The sequence below is a fragment of the Megalobrama amblycephala genome, linkage group LG12, assembly GCF_018812025.1.
Source record: "Megalobrama amblycephala isolate DHTTF-2021 linkage group LG12, ASM1881202v1, whole genome shotgun sequence".
Taxonomy (NCBI): Eukaryota; Metazoa; Chordata; class Actinopteri; order Cypriniformes; family Xenocyprididae; genus Megalobrama; species Megalobrama amblycephala.
The window spans coordinates 5,647,658-5,665,269 of NC_063055.1; the positions used below are offsets into that span (position 1 = coordinate 5,647,658).

Consider the following 17,612-nt stretch of genomic DNA (forward strand, 5'->3'; position numbering starts at 1 on the left):
ATGTCAGATAACACTTAAGCAAAACATGGTCAGGTCAAAGTGTCTGAATAATTTTTGGTCCCAAATTTTTTATCAGATTTACTGGTAGTCCACTGTATGAAGAATTTTTGGGTATAATATGTAACAGTTTATTTTATTTTGCTATCCTCACTTACATAAATGAACTATAGTGTCCTGCACCCACTAGTAAAAATATATAAAAAATATAAAAAATGTCTGAATAATTTTTGGTTTGACTGTAATCATTAATGCATAATTTATATTATATATATATATATATATATATATATAATTAAAAAGAAAATTACAACACATTATAATGTATAATTATGTAATAATATGAAATACTTTCATAATAATAAATATTTTTGTGGGTTTTTTTGCATTATGATAATGAGAATTAAGGGAGAATTGTCATTAATTGTCATGAAAATAATGTAAAAAAATATTTAATGGTCATAAAATAAGGAACAAAAATAATATCTTAAACAAATATACTTTTAATTTATTTCTGCTTTGAGTTGACATGCACTGAACATGTTTTTGTCAGGTTTTATGCCCTTTATCTTATCACAAATGTGACCGTAGAAAGAACTGGCTTTTACGAATATGGAACAGACGGGTTTTATTTAGATTGCAACATGTACCAACGGTTACAAAGTGAGAGTTTAAAAATGTTTGTGTCACTATACTTGTGCAAAAAATAACATAACAGAAAGATACAAAAACAAAACAAAAAAATAACTCGTTTACACAGTCTTCAAACACTGTTTTGGGAAATATTGCACTATTTATTGCTTTTAAGTTTAAGGTGGTTTTGTAATTTCCAAAGTTTGAATGCCTTGGCCTGGAGTGATACAATGAAAACAGGAATGCTTCACAACAGTGCAGTGCAAACACTGTTACCTGTGCACTCAGAATGCAAAACATATGAAACACAAAATATTACAGTTTTGGCTGGTGTAAAATTGTGGTTTTAGCACCATGTTACCGTGCTTCTGCAATAACTTAAAAAAATTACTATTACAATTTGCAAAGAGTGCACCTTTTAAAAACTGATTTTCTTTAAGATGAAACAAATTCCATTAATAAAATTAATATTTGGGCAGACAAACTCATAATTGGCACAATGAGAATCTATGATTATGTTTAAGACACAAGTGAGGAAGGAAGACAGATGAACTGAAAAAAATTGCTTCCACTGCAGCTTAGTTTGGTCTTATTTTCACTGCATATATGCATGCAAACAACAACCACCTCACAACACGCAAACACACACACACACACACACACACAAACACACTTCCTTCTCTCTGCTGGTTTAGTTGAAAGGAGGAATCTCCTCTCCAAACTTCATGAGGTGAGCAGCGTTTTTGGCTTCATGGAGCACCTGTGTGTGCAGAGACAGACAGACATAGTTACACAGTTGTTTGTGTGTGTGTGTGTGTGTGTGTGTGTTAAAAATGTGCTGTTGTTCTGAATCCAACCCCTCTTTAAAAAACATACACAACAGTCGCGCATAGATTAACATACGTAATTCATTTATCTAATCTGACATTACTGCTACTTGATTTGTTACATCAAGCAGCAGTAATGTCAGATTAGATAAATGAATTACACTTGTCAATCTCATGAAGTGCAGCATTCATTCATGTTGCAGATCAACATTAACGTTGTCATTCATCAAAACAGCAGATTACAGGCCCGTGATCTGGGCGGCACCCACCTTGTTGTGGACGTATGACTCACAAGCGTAGCACCAGACAGAAAGATCAGCGAAGCTCAGCACCAGAGGGTGACCCGACACCTGCCCGTGGGTCACCATGTGCTGGTTCACATAACGCCCGCAGAGCACCTGAAAAAAAGAGGATAAACAGAACAAAAATTAAACCACACTTTGCCAGGGGCTTGTACAGTTCTCAACTAGGAAAACAAGAAAAATACTCATTGAATTCTGTAATAAAAAATAACAACGTGTCTCAGTCACTCGTATTTATACGAACAGGAGAACGTCTGATGACAAATTTCTGCATAATTCACAACAAATATGAGTATGTACAAACTTGTTCTTAACCTTGTTCTAAGGTTAATGAATCTGGAAGATATAAAGGAGCAACCACATACTCAAAGTTAGTAATTTGCACAAAACATCTCCAATATAACGGCTTTCCTCACAACCTTTCCTTTACAGTCTTTCGTCACTCTGAGCAAAGTCACACTCTCGCCTGAAATCATGTGCAGCAAGATCCTCGGGCAACAAGTGTGCCATCTTTAAACCAGTTCAAACACAATAAACACCTTCTGTATAAACCCAGATTATAGACCTCTCATTAGCCGGCTGTACATACATTTATCTGTACATACATTTACAGAGGAACCTCACAACTTGAGCTATAACACTCCTTTTCTTTTATATACTCTTATTATATTTGATGGCATATTTAAGATGAACTATCGATCTAGAATATTTAATCTTAACACAGTTATAAGGTCACAGACTGTGATTTTGATGTACATGTGCTTTCCATTGTTCCTACATTCTATAAGAAATTTTATAGTAGTTATTACTGAATGATGATTTGTTCATGAAAATGTTTGTACGCAGATTTCAAAGAGGTTAGTGGCTGAGACCCAATGTGTACCAGTGTCGGCAATGGTAAGTCATAATTGTGTTGACAATGGTGAGTCATATTTCTAAACCTCAATATGTTTAAATATAATATATATATATAAAATATACATACACACACACACAATATATATTCTCGCTGTGATTTTGAGTGTTATCAGTTGCTACCTTGTAGCAGAAGAGGCAGATCCAGTTTTCAGCATCACCTCCACACTCCTCACACGGCAGGAAGACGTCGATGCCACCTGAGGGCACCGGTCGCACTGACTCCAAGTGTGGGCACCATGGCAACGGGTTCACCACATGCATGCCGTCCTAGCAACAAGAGCCACACAATTAGATCACCCCTCAAATTCACATTAATAATATCACACAGGCTAAAATTGAATGAGACGACAGAATGAAAATGAGAAATCTAACATACATACATACATACACACATATATATATATATATATATATAAATAATTTATACACATTGTATAAATTATTACTACTACTATCAAATATTATACTGATAATATAGAATGTTTTAATTTTTTTATTTTTATATTTATTATTCTATCTGTTTATTATTTATGATTTATTATTACTATTATGAAATAACTATTACTAATTATATATAATTAGTTATTAATTATATATAATTATATAAATATATATATATTTATTTTTATTTATTTTTTTATTTTTTTTGCATACACATCTATCTGCAATGTTATTATGCTAATAAGACACATTACCACATCCGTGGCTTGTGTTCCAAAGACCTCTATGACTGCCGTCACAGTCTCACCACAAGCAGCCTCCAGACCAGAGCTCTCCTGGTCATACATGGCAGCTGAATTTCCAGTGACTGGGAATGACCGGTCCTGTTAAACAGAGCATGTTTAATGAGTGAACACATTATGAGTCACCAAACATACTGCTAATGACATTTGAGATTGCCTACAGGTGTCTCTGCTTTTACAGCAGTAATCTCTGCATGTGTGCTGTCTCCATCTCTGGCTTTCTCTGACATGGGTTTTAGAGGTGAATTTGACTCCTGGCCTGTTGAATTCCTCTGTGGGTTGGGTTTCACTTTCCTTCTGGCTCCCCCAATAGCAACTGATGCTGGGCTGGTGTTAGATGAGGTACTTGTGTTGAGATTCAGAGAAAGCAGATCCTCAGTGAGCCCATCAAGGCCAGACTGCTCAAGATGCTGCGGGTTCTGTCCGGGACTCTGAGCAGAAGTGGACTGGCGAGGCGATCTCTTGCCCTTGCCACCCGATTCCCGCTTGCCTTTCGGTTTAGGAGATGGCAAAGACAAACGAAGTGATTCTGGAACTGATATAAACACACAAACAAAAGCATGTTGCATTAAAATAATCAGCATTTTCTTAGGGTTCAATTCTTGATATGAAGTACACTTCGTGTCACTAGCTCACTCTGTATTCTCAGGGAGCTCCAGAAGGGGGCGTGTGCACGCAGGACGTTGTTAATGGTGACAGCAGCGCTGTTCTTGGGTGGGGGTAGATGGTCTAGAGGTGGAGGGGAGTCTCCCAGCAACATACTGGTGCACATGGACATGGACTCAGAGATGGAGGTGAGGTTATATCCTCCCTTATGGTGAAAAGGGTTAGATGACATCATTAAACTTTTAAAACTACACTACATACATCACTGTTTAACAGTTTGGAGTTGACTTTTTAATGTTTTAGTAAGAAGTTTCTTATTCGCACCAAGGCTGCATTTATTTGAAAATTAAAAAATACAATAAAAACTGTAACATTGTGAAATATTATTACAATTTAGAATAAGTTAATGCATTTTGAAATGTAATTTATTCCAGTGATGCAAAGCTGAATTTTTAGCATCATTACTCCAGTCTTCAGTGTCACATGATCCTTCAGAAATCATTCTAATATGCTGATTTGCTGCTCAAGAAACATTTATTATTATTATCAATGTTGAAAATACTTTGTTGCTGAAAATAGTGCCGCTTAATATTTTTGTGAAAACCAAGATGCACTTTTTTTTCAGGATTATTTGATAATTAGAAACAGCATTCTATTTGAAACAGAAATGTTTTGTAACCTTGTAATTTAAAAAAGTGACAGTGAAGACATACTGTCACTTCTGATTCAATTTAATGCATCTTTGCCAAATAATTAAGGATTAATTATAAATGATTAGCTGATATTTAGGTCATTTTGGCCAATAATGACAATGTTGTCAATGTATAAAAATTTTCTATGGATATTTTAAGAAATATTATTTAAAATTGTGTGTACATCTCCTTTGATATCAACTTATTTTATTATTTAGAAATTATGGCTACATCCGGCACCATGCTCTCTAGATATTGACATCAGCATTGGCCACTGAAAAACTCAATAATATAAAGTGATTGTGAATGTGAGAGTGAATATAACCCACCTCCAGTATGACCAGCACTCTTCCTGCTGCCAGACTCATCAACTGATGGGTGAAGTGGGCGTAGCCCTCTGGGGTCACCTGATACCCTCCCAACGGATCACCCCGTGCCGCATCAAACCCAGCAGACACCAGCACCAGCTCTGGGGCAAACTACAAGACAGACAACACTATTCAGTTAGTGTTTAACACCAAACAACACAATCAGGTAAAAATTAGCATATTTTACCTCTCTGGATATCGGCATCACTAAGTGATGGAAAGCTGCCATGTATTCTGGGTCTCCCATCTTTCCTCCATTCCAGGGGATGTTGACATTGTATCCTCGGCCTTTCCCCTGACCCACCTTATCATAGTTAGCATCCTCCGAGTTGGGGAAAAATGTCCCGTCTTCATAACGATGCAGAGAAATGTACAGAACACTGGAAAAATGAGAAAGATATTGGTTAAAAACATAGGTCTGCATACTGACCAATGCATATGTGACTGATCTAAAGAAAATTATATTTATTTATAAATCATATGTTGTGACGCCAAACCCCCTCACGGTTGTGTTTACAACTGTGACAATGAGCACTCATCAGGATCAACTAAACACTGGATAGACTTTTTAAAATACATCCAAGAATTTTACACACCTGTCTATTATAGTAAGGACATCGACGTTACATTGCCACGCCCCTAAACATGACGCTGAACAAAATAAACTGTGATTGGTTGTTTTATATGTCAGTCAGACAGCCTTGGGGCGGTCCTAACTATATTGGACCCGACTACAAATATAAGTTGTTACTCATTTAAATGCAAAGAGGTTGGCCAGTGTTATTTTAGTATTATTTATATACTATTACAGTATATATTAATATTTTGAATGAGCTTTTATTTTTTTATATTTTCATTTTAATTTTAAAGTCTTTTAAAGTCTTTTTAATATTTTGTTTTTTATTATTTTTATTTAAGTTTTAGATTTAGTAATCTTAGTACTTCAACTTATATTTTAAATTTCATATAATATTTATATTTTATTTCAGGTTTATTTAAATGTTTTTTTGATTGTTCTAGTTTAATGCTATATGAGATTATGGTTAACTGTGGGACTAGACAAACCTGTCATCCTCCTCAAAGATGTGCTGTGTGCCGTTTCCATGATGAACATCCCAGTCGAGGATGAGGACACGCAGCGATTTGTGTGTGATGCTCTGGGCATAGCGTGCGGTCACAGCGGCCGTATTAAAGAAACAGAAACCACAAGCTGTGTCTTTCTCTGCATGATGGCCAGGAGGACGGACTATGGCCACGCCGTTTCTAACCTACAGGACCAAACAAACAATTGAGGACACCTGGGAACAAATTCAAGCAGTAATGTTCTACTATACTGTATACTAAGACATGTAAAGTTTATTACTTATAAAAATCACAAAAAGACAGACCTGGCCTGTGAGTATGGCCTGTACGGAGTTAAAGCATGACCCAGCGGCCATCAGGGCACAGGTGTAGCTCTCGTTACTGATGTAGATGGAGTTGTAATTGTTCCCCAGTCGGTGCAGATCTCTGGGTTTCATGTGCTCTGTACTCTTAATAGTGCTTATGTGCTCAGAACTAGCGTAAGAGAGATAAACTGACATTAATTTAATCAAGTGCAATGTTACATTAATTTTACTAATCAAACTAATTATCACTGAAAATGATTATTTGAGAAAATGTTAATCACACAAATGAAATACAGATTTGCATGTAACTTCATACATTAATGTGATCATTATTTATTTATTCATCTGAATGCATTTCACCTGTGACAGAGTGCCAGCTCTTCCTCTGTTGCTAAGCGAGCTGGTATCCGATGGCAACGGGACAGCAGGCCCAACTCCTCGTGTCGGGAGAAGATCCGTGAAATTCTCTGAGGGAGCTCTGGATGATGACTGTAGGAATCAATACATCCTCATCTTATGTATTAAATACAACCAAATAATCAAAAAACACACACAAATGAGAAAACTGTCACTTTTCAGCTGTGTCACAGGGATTATTGTGGTGTTGATGCTATTAAGCAGGAGTCACTCTCACCCATCCCACATGTTGTGATGATGCATCATTTTCTGGTCATAAACTAGCCCAGTGATTGGAGAAGAAACCTTCACTTCTGCACATACTGGAGCGGGCAGGGGAGTGGCATTGGACAGAGGACCCCCCTCTAAAAGGTCAAGATCAAACACACACATTCAAGAGCATTCAGGAAAACTCTTTCACCAAGGTGCCAGCTGTACCAAATGATTGGCAGTTTGAATGCTTGTGCAAATATGATGTTGGGTATAGAGTTTACTGGTTTGCAGCTGAGCGCTTTCTTTTTATCCGAAGATGACCGGATAATATAATGTCCCAATTAAACATCAATGACTAATGAATTTCCATGCCGTTTCCAATAATTTAACCATTTACATACACATATATGTGTTAACATATTTTATATTTCTATAAATGTATGCATGTATATATTAGGGGCTTGACATTAACTTTTCTGCTCACCAGCCACTATGGCTAGAGGTTTTCCAAAGTTACTAGCCATTCAGCATTTTCACTGGCCACAATTTTGACATCAATACCATGGTAAAAACTGCCATTTAGATATTTTTAATATTATCTCATAATTTGGCAGCAAGTATATTAGGCTGCTGTCACTTTAAGACCTGATGCACGGATCCATTATGCTGTTTCACATGCGTTTTCTTCTCAACTGTTTATGTTGACCTAAAACATAGCTGACTGTGTTTACATGAATACTCTCTAAGACCGGTACTTTGAAATTATTTTGTGTGTATTTGACTGTTTAAGCGTGATAAGCAGCGAAAAATAACTCAGTTTAGTACTGAGAGGTGGTTTTATGTGCGCAATTTGGGTGTGAGAACAAATGGAATGAGTAAAATTATGCGCAATCCCAAGCTAAAATTCAAGCCCTGTAACACCAACAATATTCATCCGAAGCAAATTAAATGAGTGAGTGAGGGAAGGCTGGGTTTATGTGTCGACTCGCTGTTGGAGAGATGAGAGAGAGAGAAAGAGCAGCTGATATCATGTATCTATTCTGCGGAAAATGTGTATTGAAAGCGTTTCAGATGTTACAGCATCGATATTATCGAATAATCTTAAACACTATATTGCACTTCGTTTATTATTTTACATGCCTTTTTAAAAGACTAGAATCGAAGAATGTATATTATATTTAAAATTCAATTGACGGGTGTTAATGTCAAGCCCTGTGTGTGTGTGTGTGTATATATATATATATATACACACACACCAATACAATATGGTGATATGGTTTGTTTATTTGTAAATAATAATTCTTGCTTCTTACCAAAAGTCTGAAGACTCTTCCAAAATGGATACAAGGCAGAGATGGTCTTTGAGATGGACTTCAGGGCACTGCAATAAAAGCACACAAAAAAATACACAGCAAATAGGAAGTATGGGAGTGAAATGTAAGAATATGTAGGCAGATGTGCTCCTCAGCTCACTCACCTCTCACTCGGAGCACCAGGAGAGGTCAGGTGAGGGCAAGGGTCATCCAGCAGTGACCTCACACTAGCGCAAACACCCTCTGCTGTGGACTGGAGGTTATACCCACCCTAATGAATGAAATACTGTGTGTGAGATGTTAACCACAAAGAAGAATATTTAGTTCTCTTATGGCATAATATGATCATACCTCCAGAGCCAGCACGAGTCGGCCCTGTGCTACACCTTTCAGCATATGGGTCAGGATGGAGAAACACTGTGGACTCACTCGCATCTCACCCTAGACACACAGAACGTTTTAAATAATTAACATAATGGAATGAGTTTTGGAAAATGATATTAAATAGATTGAAGCTGAGCATCCCACCTTTGGGTCACCGATCACAGAGTCAAAGCCGGCCGCCACTAACACCAGTTGAGGCTGAAACTGTGCAGCGCATACATATTAATAGACAATAAAACATTAAATGAGATGTGCAGGTGACCGATATGAAAGGTGTACCTCATACGCCACAGGCAGGAGGAGCTGCTGGAAAGCTGTGATGTAATCTCCATCCTCCATCCCCACCTGGAGTTAAATAAAGAGATCAGGCCACATTCAGCACCAGCTAACACGGACCTTATTCTACCACACTTCTGTAGCATTTATTTTTTCATTTATAGCCCACTAAAATGTTAGTCAAGGTGATGATTTAGTTTTAAATGACCATTTTCGACATCTCTATTAGGAGGACTTCTACATGAAACTGTAAATTGGTTAACCTCTTGAAATGAGTGACATAAACACTGACAACCGGCACAAATTAGCGTGGTGTACCTTGTTCCAGGGCAGGTTGATATTGTAGCCCTGTCCTGCTCCTGAACCCACCGAGCTGCTGTCAGACTCCTTGAGATGCGGCCAGAACGAGCCATCTTCATATCTGTGCACTGAGAAATACAGCACACTGCCACACAGGAGGACAGAGATGAGATGGTCTTTAAATGCCAGACATTTATACAGAACGCATATAATATGATGTGCAGGTGCGGACAAATGTACCTGGGATCCTCTTCAAAAATATACTGGATTCCCTGTCCATGATGCACGTCCCAATCCACAATTAGAACTCTGAGTGATTGGAAAAGCAACAATCCATGCTATAGATTCTCAAACCATAAACCTCATTGAAGACAATGTGAAAATGCATTTCACCTTTTTTGAATATTCAGTGGGAAATAATCCAGGACCAGACTTGATTTTATCAATCAGAATTTGATTGGATCATTAGGTTAATCTGACTGATATTACAGATTTTTGAGTCATTTCAGAGGTGGCGAAAGTCATTACATTTGATGAAAGACTATGTAAACATTTTATCTCTAGATCAAACGTGCTCTGATAAATCGCTCACAATAAGACCAGGATCAAGAATATCAAGAAAGTAAGTAAAGACAATTTCACAATGTCTTTAATAAATAAAAGGTGTTAATAAATGTATGATGCTTAAGCAAAATGCAGACTCTCACCGTTCAACTCCATGATGTTTTTGAGCATAGCGCGCTGCTATGGCCAGATTGTTAAACATACAGTAGCCGTTCATCTTATCTGCCTGTGCATGGTGACCTGGAGGCCTGTGTGTATAAAAAAATATTTAACTCAAAAAGATCAATGAATAAATCAACATAAAATTAAAAACTCAAAGATATTAGTATTGTTGAAAAGAAGAGATGCATCAAGACCTGCTGACAGAGAAGCCGTTACGCAGCTGTGATGTCATCACTTTATCCACCAGCTGGAGGACTGATCCTACCGCCATACAGGCGGAGGTGAAAAATTCCTGATGGAATTGAAAAAAAAAAATTCTTTCTTATATTATTTTATAAGGTGGATTGGTATTTGTTTTCATGTTTTCATACTTTTGTTTGTTGTAAAAAATGAAAAAATGTAAAAAAAAAAAAAAAAAAAAAAAAAAAAAAAATCCACATGAATTGAGCAGTTTAGTCCAAATTTTCTGAAGAGACTCGATAACTTTATATGATGAACAAATTGAATTTAGGCTTTTATTCACATATAAACATTGATGGATTCGTTTTACGATCTCTTTATGAACTTTTTGAAGCATCGAAGTGTCAGTTGCGTAGGCAGTCAATGGAAGGACAGAAATCGCTCATATTTCATCAAAAATATCTTCATTTGTGTTCCGAAGATGATGTGTTCCGAAAGTCTTACAGGTTTGGAACGACATGAGGGTGATTAAATGATGACAGAATTTTCATTTTCAGCTGAACTAACCCTTTAAACATTGGAACTGGAATCAGCACACAATAAATTCCAGGACTGTTAAAGACATGTGATTAGGTGACTTACAGGATGCAGGTAGACAGAGTCGTATTTATCAGAGAGAGTCTTCAGCTCCTCCTCTGTCATTTTCTGTGTGGATTTCATCAGCTCTACATAATCCTTTCTATCATACACAACACATTTCCCCATGTCACATAAGAAAATCATAAAACAAAACCAACCCAATTAACAGCATCACTCTTTACTTAATCATGTGTATAAACTTACGTATGAACGAGTAATAGCTCATCTTCTGATACAGCTCTGGCCTGAAACACAAAGTTAAACCATTTAAAACTGCTCAGTCAGGAGGACTTCAAGTACTACCTATCTAAAATAATATCACTACAGTAGTGTCTCTACCTCCACTCGCACACAGCGTCCCAGCAGACCCTCCGTCTCCAGTGTCTCCATCACAGTGCTCACTCTCGCTGGACACTCTGGGTGACTGCGAAAACAAAAATATCCAATCCGCTGATACATAATCCCCCGGTTTCACAGACAAGGCTTAAGCTAGTCCTAGACTAAAATGCATGTTTGAGCTGCTTTAACCGAAAGGAACTTGCACTGACATATCTTAAAATATGTTAGAGCCATTGTTTCGTCTCAAGATGCACACCAGTAATGTTTTTTTCTAGGGTACATTTATAAAAGCTACTTAAATACCCTAATTGAACTAAGGCCTAATCCTGGCTTAGTCTAAGTCCTGTCTGTGAAACCGGGCCAATAACTTGTGAAATCCAATACTAAGTAAACTATTTAAAATAAAATTAAATATAAAGAATAAGTGTAGTGTAGCTTTTATTGATGCAATGACAACAAACACTTTGATGCTTTCTATTTTCTATTATTTTACAAATGTATGTTCAATTCAAGTCAGTATAAACTTAAAGGTGCCCTAAAACGTTCTTTTACAAGATGTAATACAAGTCTAAGGTGTTCCCTGAATGTGTCTGTGAAGTTTCAGCTCAAAATACCCCATAGATTTTTTTGGGGCATTTTTATTTTGGGGCATCATTAACTATGCACCGATTCAGCGTGCGGCCCCTTTAAATCTCACGCTCCCCGCCCCCCAAGCTCTCGACTCTATATACAGTGCATCAACAAAGTTCACACAGCTAATATAACCCTCAAATGGATCTTTACAAGATGTTCGTCATGCATGCTGCATGCATGGATCGGATCATGTGAGTATAGTATTTATTTGGATGTTTACATTTGATTCTGAATGAGTCTGATAGTATGCTCTATGGCTAAAGCTAACATTACACACTGTTGGAGAGTGCATTATACAGACTGCAAGTGTTTAATAATGAAAATAGCGACAGCTCTCTTGTCTCCGCGAATACAGTAATAAACGATGGTAACTTTAACCACATTTAACAGTACATTAGCAACATGCTAACGAAACATTTAGAAAGAGAATTTACAAATATCACTAAAAATTTCATGATATCATGAATCATGTCAGATATTATTGCTCCATCTGCCAATTTTCGCTATTGTTCTTGCTTGCTTACCTAGTCTGTTGATTCAGCTGTGCACAGATCCAGACGTTAATACTGGCTGCCCTTGTCTAATGCCTTGAACATGGACTGGCATATGCAAATTTGGGGGCGTACATATTAATGATCCCGACTGTTACGTAACAGTTGGTGTTATGTTGAGATTCGCCTGTTCTTCAGAGGTCTTTTAAACAAATGAGAATTACATAAGAAGGAGGAAGCAATGGAGTTTGAAACTCACCATATGTTATTTTTCATGTACTGAACTCTTATTATTCAACTATGCCAAAGTAAATTCAATTTTTGATTCTAGGGCACCTTTAATGCATAAGAGTGGAATATTCTGTCTTTTGCTTCATAGCGTCCACTGGAGAGTCTTAAAGTCACTGTGAAATCAAAATTGACATTTTTTTTTTTTTTTTATGGAATACTGCTGTATTTATTACAAATGATTTTTGTAATCTTTAATCAATATAACTTCCCCTCCCACTGATTAATGGTTTACTGACATGTGGACGGGACAACCTGTCACACACAAGGTCACAACAATAGCAAATGAAAACGATCCAATCAATTCCTGATGGACAAAATCAAGTCCTGCCCTACATTTTTTCTGGTTCGAGAAGCTATTTCCTCTGACATTCGCAACCTCTGTTTCATGCCGACTCTAAAGGGTTACAGCATGAATCTTTTTCTTTTTTGAAATTCCAAATGACATAAATTTTCATTTTGAAGCAAACTATTGTCAGTAATAATTGAACCATTCTGAAGCATCACCTGGCATCCCAGAGGCAGTGAAAGTGAGTGAAGGCATCTACGTAGACAAGACCTGTTCCTGCTGCTTTAGTCTTCCCACGCACATCCTAAAAAGCATGCCAAGAACATTCAAACAGCTGTTTCAAAAGCACTCCATCCCTGAGCATGCAATCCCACACTGACAAAAAAAAATAATGCATGCACACAACTGATTTTTAATAATCAACTCCATATACAACTCCATAAACATGTGCATTAGTGCCAAATTCTGCCAATGTTGTGGAGCTTCTTTGAAGCTTGCCACACTACAAGCTAATTGTAATTTAAAGTAGTTAAGTACAGTAAAGCTAGCCTTTTGAGCACATAAGAATTATAAAGAGGGATAAATTGTTAGGAAAATATTTTACAATAAAAACAATCTTTGTTTTATTCATGCAAAATATTTTTGCTTGTATTTTTGTGTGTGTGAAATATTATATAGACATTTCTTGACAAGTCTTAAAAGAAGACAAACAGTGACTGCGTGACTGTAAGTGTTTACCAGGTTTTGTAATTCATTGCTCATCTCCTCCTCCACTTTGCTCCGATCCATTCTCCCCTTCCTCCGTGCGTCCTGTAGACTCTTCTTATGGTTTGGGTTGTTGTTTTCTCTCTGAAGAGCACAAAGGTCTTTTAGAGACAATTACACACAGCAGAGGCATACACTCTCAAAACATGAATCCAAATAAAGCACTAGCTCCCACATCTGACCTTTAAAAATGAGCAAAACAGAGCATGACGCTGTGTAGATCAAGTGGGCAAACTTCACGACTATCTGTGGATTATTAACTACACATGTACACACTGATTAAAACACTGAACGTGATTTGAACCCGTTAATTTTTTTTAATCAGCTGACTTGCTACACCACTATAATGGAGTGTAAACATTCTCTCACTTTGGTTTCTGGTGTTCCTCTTGGAGAACGAGTGGAACCTTTGGAAACTGGAACAGGATCCATCAGAGGAGGATTTTACAGATCCACACCAAAGACCTTGAAAAGTGTTAGTGACAGGTGCATCTACATTAAGAGTTCCAATTTGGATAAACTGCATGTATAAGTAGGTCCAGTTATGTTATGTAAAAGTTTAATAATAAAATAGAGGTTATAACAGATGCTACACTTGTTTTTTTTTGTATATGCAGAATAAATGATGCATAAATTTGCTGTATAAAGTTGTGTCCAAGTTGTGGCTATGAATGAAATATATAGCAGTTTATAACTGTTTTGTGTGTGTGTGTGTGTGTGTGTGTGTGTGTGTGTGATTCTTTATTACTAATACATAATAATAATGATAACAATACTACTAAATAATAATTGAAAACCATATAAAATCTTCTTTATCATTTATCATTCTAACCTAGAAATTCAGCATCAAGATCAAAATATTTAATGAGATGCACAAAATAGACCATTTTCTTTCTTAAAAATAACGTCTAGATGTTAAAAAGTGACAGATGTCACACGACATAACAGGTTGTACTTACTGCTTTCAGAAATGTGTGATGTGTATGAGAGGATATGAACAGAACTGCTGTCAGATTTTTATGCCGTTGGCAAAAACACACTTTTGAAATTCTGTTTTTATGAAAAAGACCAATCTGCCAGTCATTTGAGCCGCAAGCTTTTTGCTTTCCTAAGTTTCCGTGTCTGTTGTTATTCTCTGGATTGGACATAAAAGTGGAAAATGAACGTAGCAAAATGGGAACCGCATAGCAAAATCAACTGTAAGATAAATATTTATTAAGGTGGATACGAAAAAAGGCACAATAATGTTTTTGTTTGGAAATGCTAAAGGCTAACTCACGCCCAACTCTGCACAGCAGAAGCAAAGATGTCGCGTTAAGAACTGTATTTTCCAGTGAGACATAAAGCGGTTCCTCCTCTAGGGGGCGCATTGAGGCTCAGACTGCAGAATCCTCCATTGAGTCGCACTCAAATTTCAGCAGGTCTCGCTGGAGGCATTTGTACTGTTATTTAAAGGGTTAGTTGACCCAAAAATGAAAATTCTGTCATTTATTACCCACCCTCATGCAGTTCCACGAATTAAGATATTTTAGTTGAAATCCGATGGCTCCGTGAGGCCTGCATAGGGAGCAATGACATTTCCTCTCTCAAGATCCATAAAGGTACTAAAAACATATTTAAATCGGTTCATGTGAGTACAGTGGTTCAATATTAATATTATAAAGCGACGAGAATATTTTTGGTGCGCCAAAAAAAAAACAAAATAACGACTTATTTAGTGATGGCTGATTTCAAAACACTGCTTCAGGAAGCTTCGGAGCATAATGAATCAGTGTATTGAATCATGATTCAGATCACGTGTCAAACTGCCAACGGCTGAAATCACGTGACTTTGGCGCTCCGAACAGCAGATTCGACACACTAGGTGCGTCCCAATTCGCGTACTTGTGCACTATTCTATGACGTTTTTAAGTATAAATAGTGCGAGTAGTGTGTTCACACTGAAAATTCCAAAAAGAAAAAGTGCACTTTAAATACCCGGATGGTGCACTAAATTAACGGAAAAAACGAAGTGTGTAATGTTGGACACTTCGTGCACTCAACTGTCGCAGCTTTAATTATGTAGCGGAGGGGAAGGGAGGATCGGACTCCGTTGTTAAATGACAAAATAACTTTATACAATTCACGCACTACATGGATGAGTGCATAGTGCACAAGTACATAGTGTATAAGTGCATAGTGTATAGTGCGTCATTTGGGACGCAACTACTGATTCATTTATGCTCCGATGCTTCCTGAAGCAGTGTTTTGAAATCTGCCATCACTAAATAAGTCGTTATTTTGTTTGTTTTTGGTGCACCAAAAATATTCTCGTCGCTTTATAATATTAATATTGAGCCACTGTACTCACATGAACTGATTTAAATATGTTTTTAGTACATTAATGGATCTTGAGAGAGGAAATGTCATTGCTGTCTATGAGGCCTCACTGAGCCATCGGATTTCAACAAAAATATCTTAATTTGTGTTATGAATATGAACGAAGGTCTTACGGGTGTGGAACGACATGAGCATGAGTAATAAATGACAGAATTTTCATTTTTGGGTGAACTAACCCTTTAACTTATCATTTAAAATCATGTGGTTTATAGGTTAAATCCTTCACAACAACGTCTATAAAATTATAATTCCAGTAAAAACAAACGACTGTTAGGTCCATCCTGACAGTGTTGAAATCGTCGATATGTTTCACCTGAATAATTAAACTGCACAGCTTGGTCCAATGAATTGAGAATATACAGTAAATAGTTAAAATACATGTCGTACCAAACAGCGCTTCCTCGTCGCTCCTTTCAGGACTCCTCTTTTACGTCAATTGCCACTCTTCCCACTTATTTTTCTATGAGGCGCGCGAGCCGGCGCAATAAAATTACGTCAGTAACGCATAGCGCGTGCTCGCTGTAGTCTGTGCTGTGACGCTGGAGGTCACTGTTGCATATTTAATAGCGTTAACTTGAAAATATTTTTATGAAACGACAAAATTATTTCGCTTGGCACAAGAGATTTTACATTATAATAAAATCTCAAAAAAAGATCCAGAGTATAACCAGTACACCCTTGTTCTTTACTGATTGGTTTTCTTTTTTTTTTCTCAATTTATGTAAGGGGTCAGGGGCCAAATTGCACAATAAGGGAGTGCTAGGAGGTCTGCTGAAATTTTTTAGAGAAAAAAGTAAAAATAAATAGGGGTGAACTCAGGTTGATTGGGACACTTTTCCCCCATTCATCATGGCAAAAAGTGTCCCAATCAACCTGAATTCACCCTAAACTGTTTTTAAAAAGATTAAATTAAATAAATACATAAATAAATTTGATTAAAACAAAATAAAAATTAATTAAAATAATAAATAAATCATAAAAATGTAAATAAATAAATAATATATTTAAAAATACAGTACTATATTGAGAAGAGAAAAAAAAAAAACTAATAAATGTAATGTAATGTAATAGAAGCTAAATATTCTCCAAATAATACTTTGAACATATTTATAATAATATGAAAATATGAAAAAAAAAAAAAAAAAATATATATATATATATATATATATATATATATATATATATATATATATTTTTTTTTTTTTTTTTTTTTTTTTTTTTTTTTACATTTTGTGTTGTACCCTCACACAAGAATGGTAATATCTGAGGGTCTGTGGCATCTAAAAAAATTTAAAACACCTAGGTTAAGCTATTTCCATTTATTTTTGCTGTGATTATGACAAATCTGCTTGTTTTCAAACTTTTTACTAACAGAAACTGTGAAATTATTCATATATTAAACCAATTAATCTAAAACTCTTCAACAAAATTAATAGTTATGGGGTGTGGAGGTTATTTCATTTATATAATTTTTATTCATTTATATATTTTTTTATATATATTAATAATGATTTATTAATTTAATAC

At 36.2% G+C, this 17,612-nt stretch overlaps 1 protein-coding gene across 5 annotated transcripts; it reads right to left on the reverse strand.

Annotated features, from left to right (window-relative positions):
• Positions 1 to 608: 608 nt before the first annotated feature.
• Positions 609 to 16,546, reverse strand: hdac6 (histone deacetylase 6). Of its 5 annotated transcripts, none has more exons than XM_048210086.1 (29): positions 16,473 to 16,489; positions 14,076 to 14,171; positions 13,889 to 13,966; positions 13,680 to 13,790; positions 13,160 to 13,245; positions 11,241 to 11,325; positions 11,106 to 11,146; positions 10,905 to 11,001; positions 10,277 to 10,374; positions 10,064 to 10,168; positions 9,597 to 9,665; positions 9,375 to 9,501; positions 9,060 to 9,125; positions 8,925 to 8,984; positions 8,748 to 8,837; positions 8,561 to 8,667; positions 8,397 to 8,464; positions 7,109 to 7,235; positions 6,835 to 6,963; positions 6,475 to 6,643; positions 6,152 to 6,354; positions 5,274 to 5,466; positions 5,048 to 5,197; positions 4,057 to 4,231; positions 3,582 to 3,955; positions 3,373 to 3,501; positions 2,798 to 2,944; positions 1,727 to 1,855; positions 609 to 1,390 (listed from the first exon to the last, which is right to left on the reverse strand). In XM_048210086.1, exons 4-29 carry the CDS (start codon positions 13,728 to 13,730, stop codon positions 1,322 to 1,324), a joined length of 3,144 nt encoding a protein of 1,047 aa, XP_048066043.1. In that variant the 5' UTR covers positions 13,731 to 13,790; positions 13,889 to 13,966; positions 14,076 to 14,171; positions 16,473 to 16,489; the 3' UTR covers positions 609 to 1,321. The 5 variants fall into 5 exon arrangements, with proteins under 5 accessions (XP_048066043.1, XP_048066042.1, XP_048066041.1 ...); XM_048210085.1 differs by lacking the exon at positions 16,473 to 16,489 and adding an exon at positions 14,666 to 15,031; XM_048210084.1 differs by lacking the exon at positions 13,889 to 13,966 and having other exon boundaries at positions 16,473 to 16,546.
• Between the last annotated feature and the right edge of the window lie 1,066 nt (positions 16,547 to 17,612).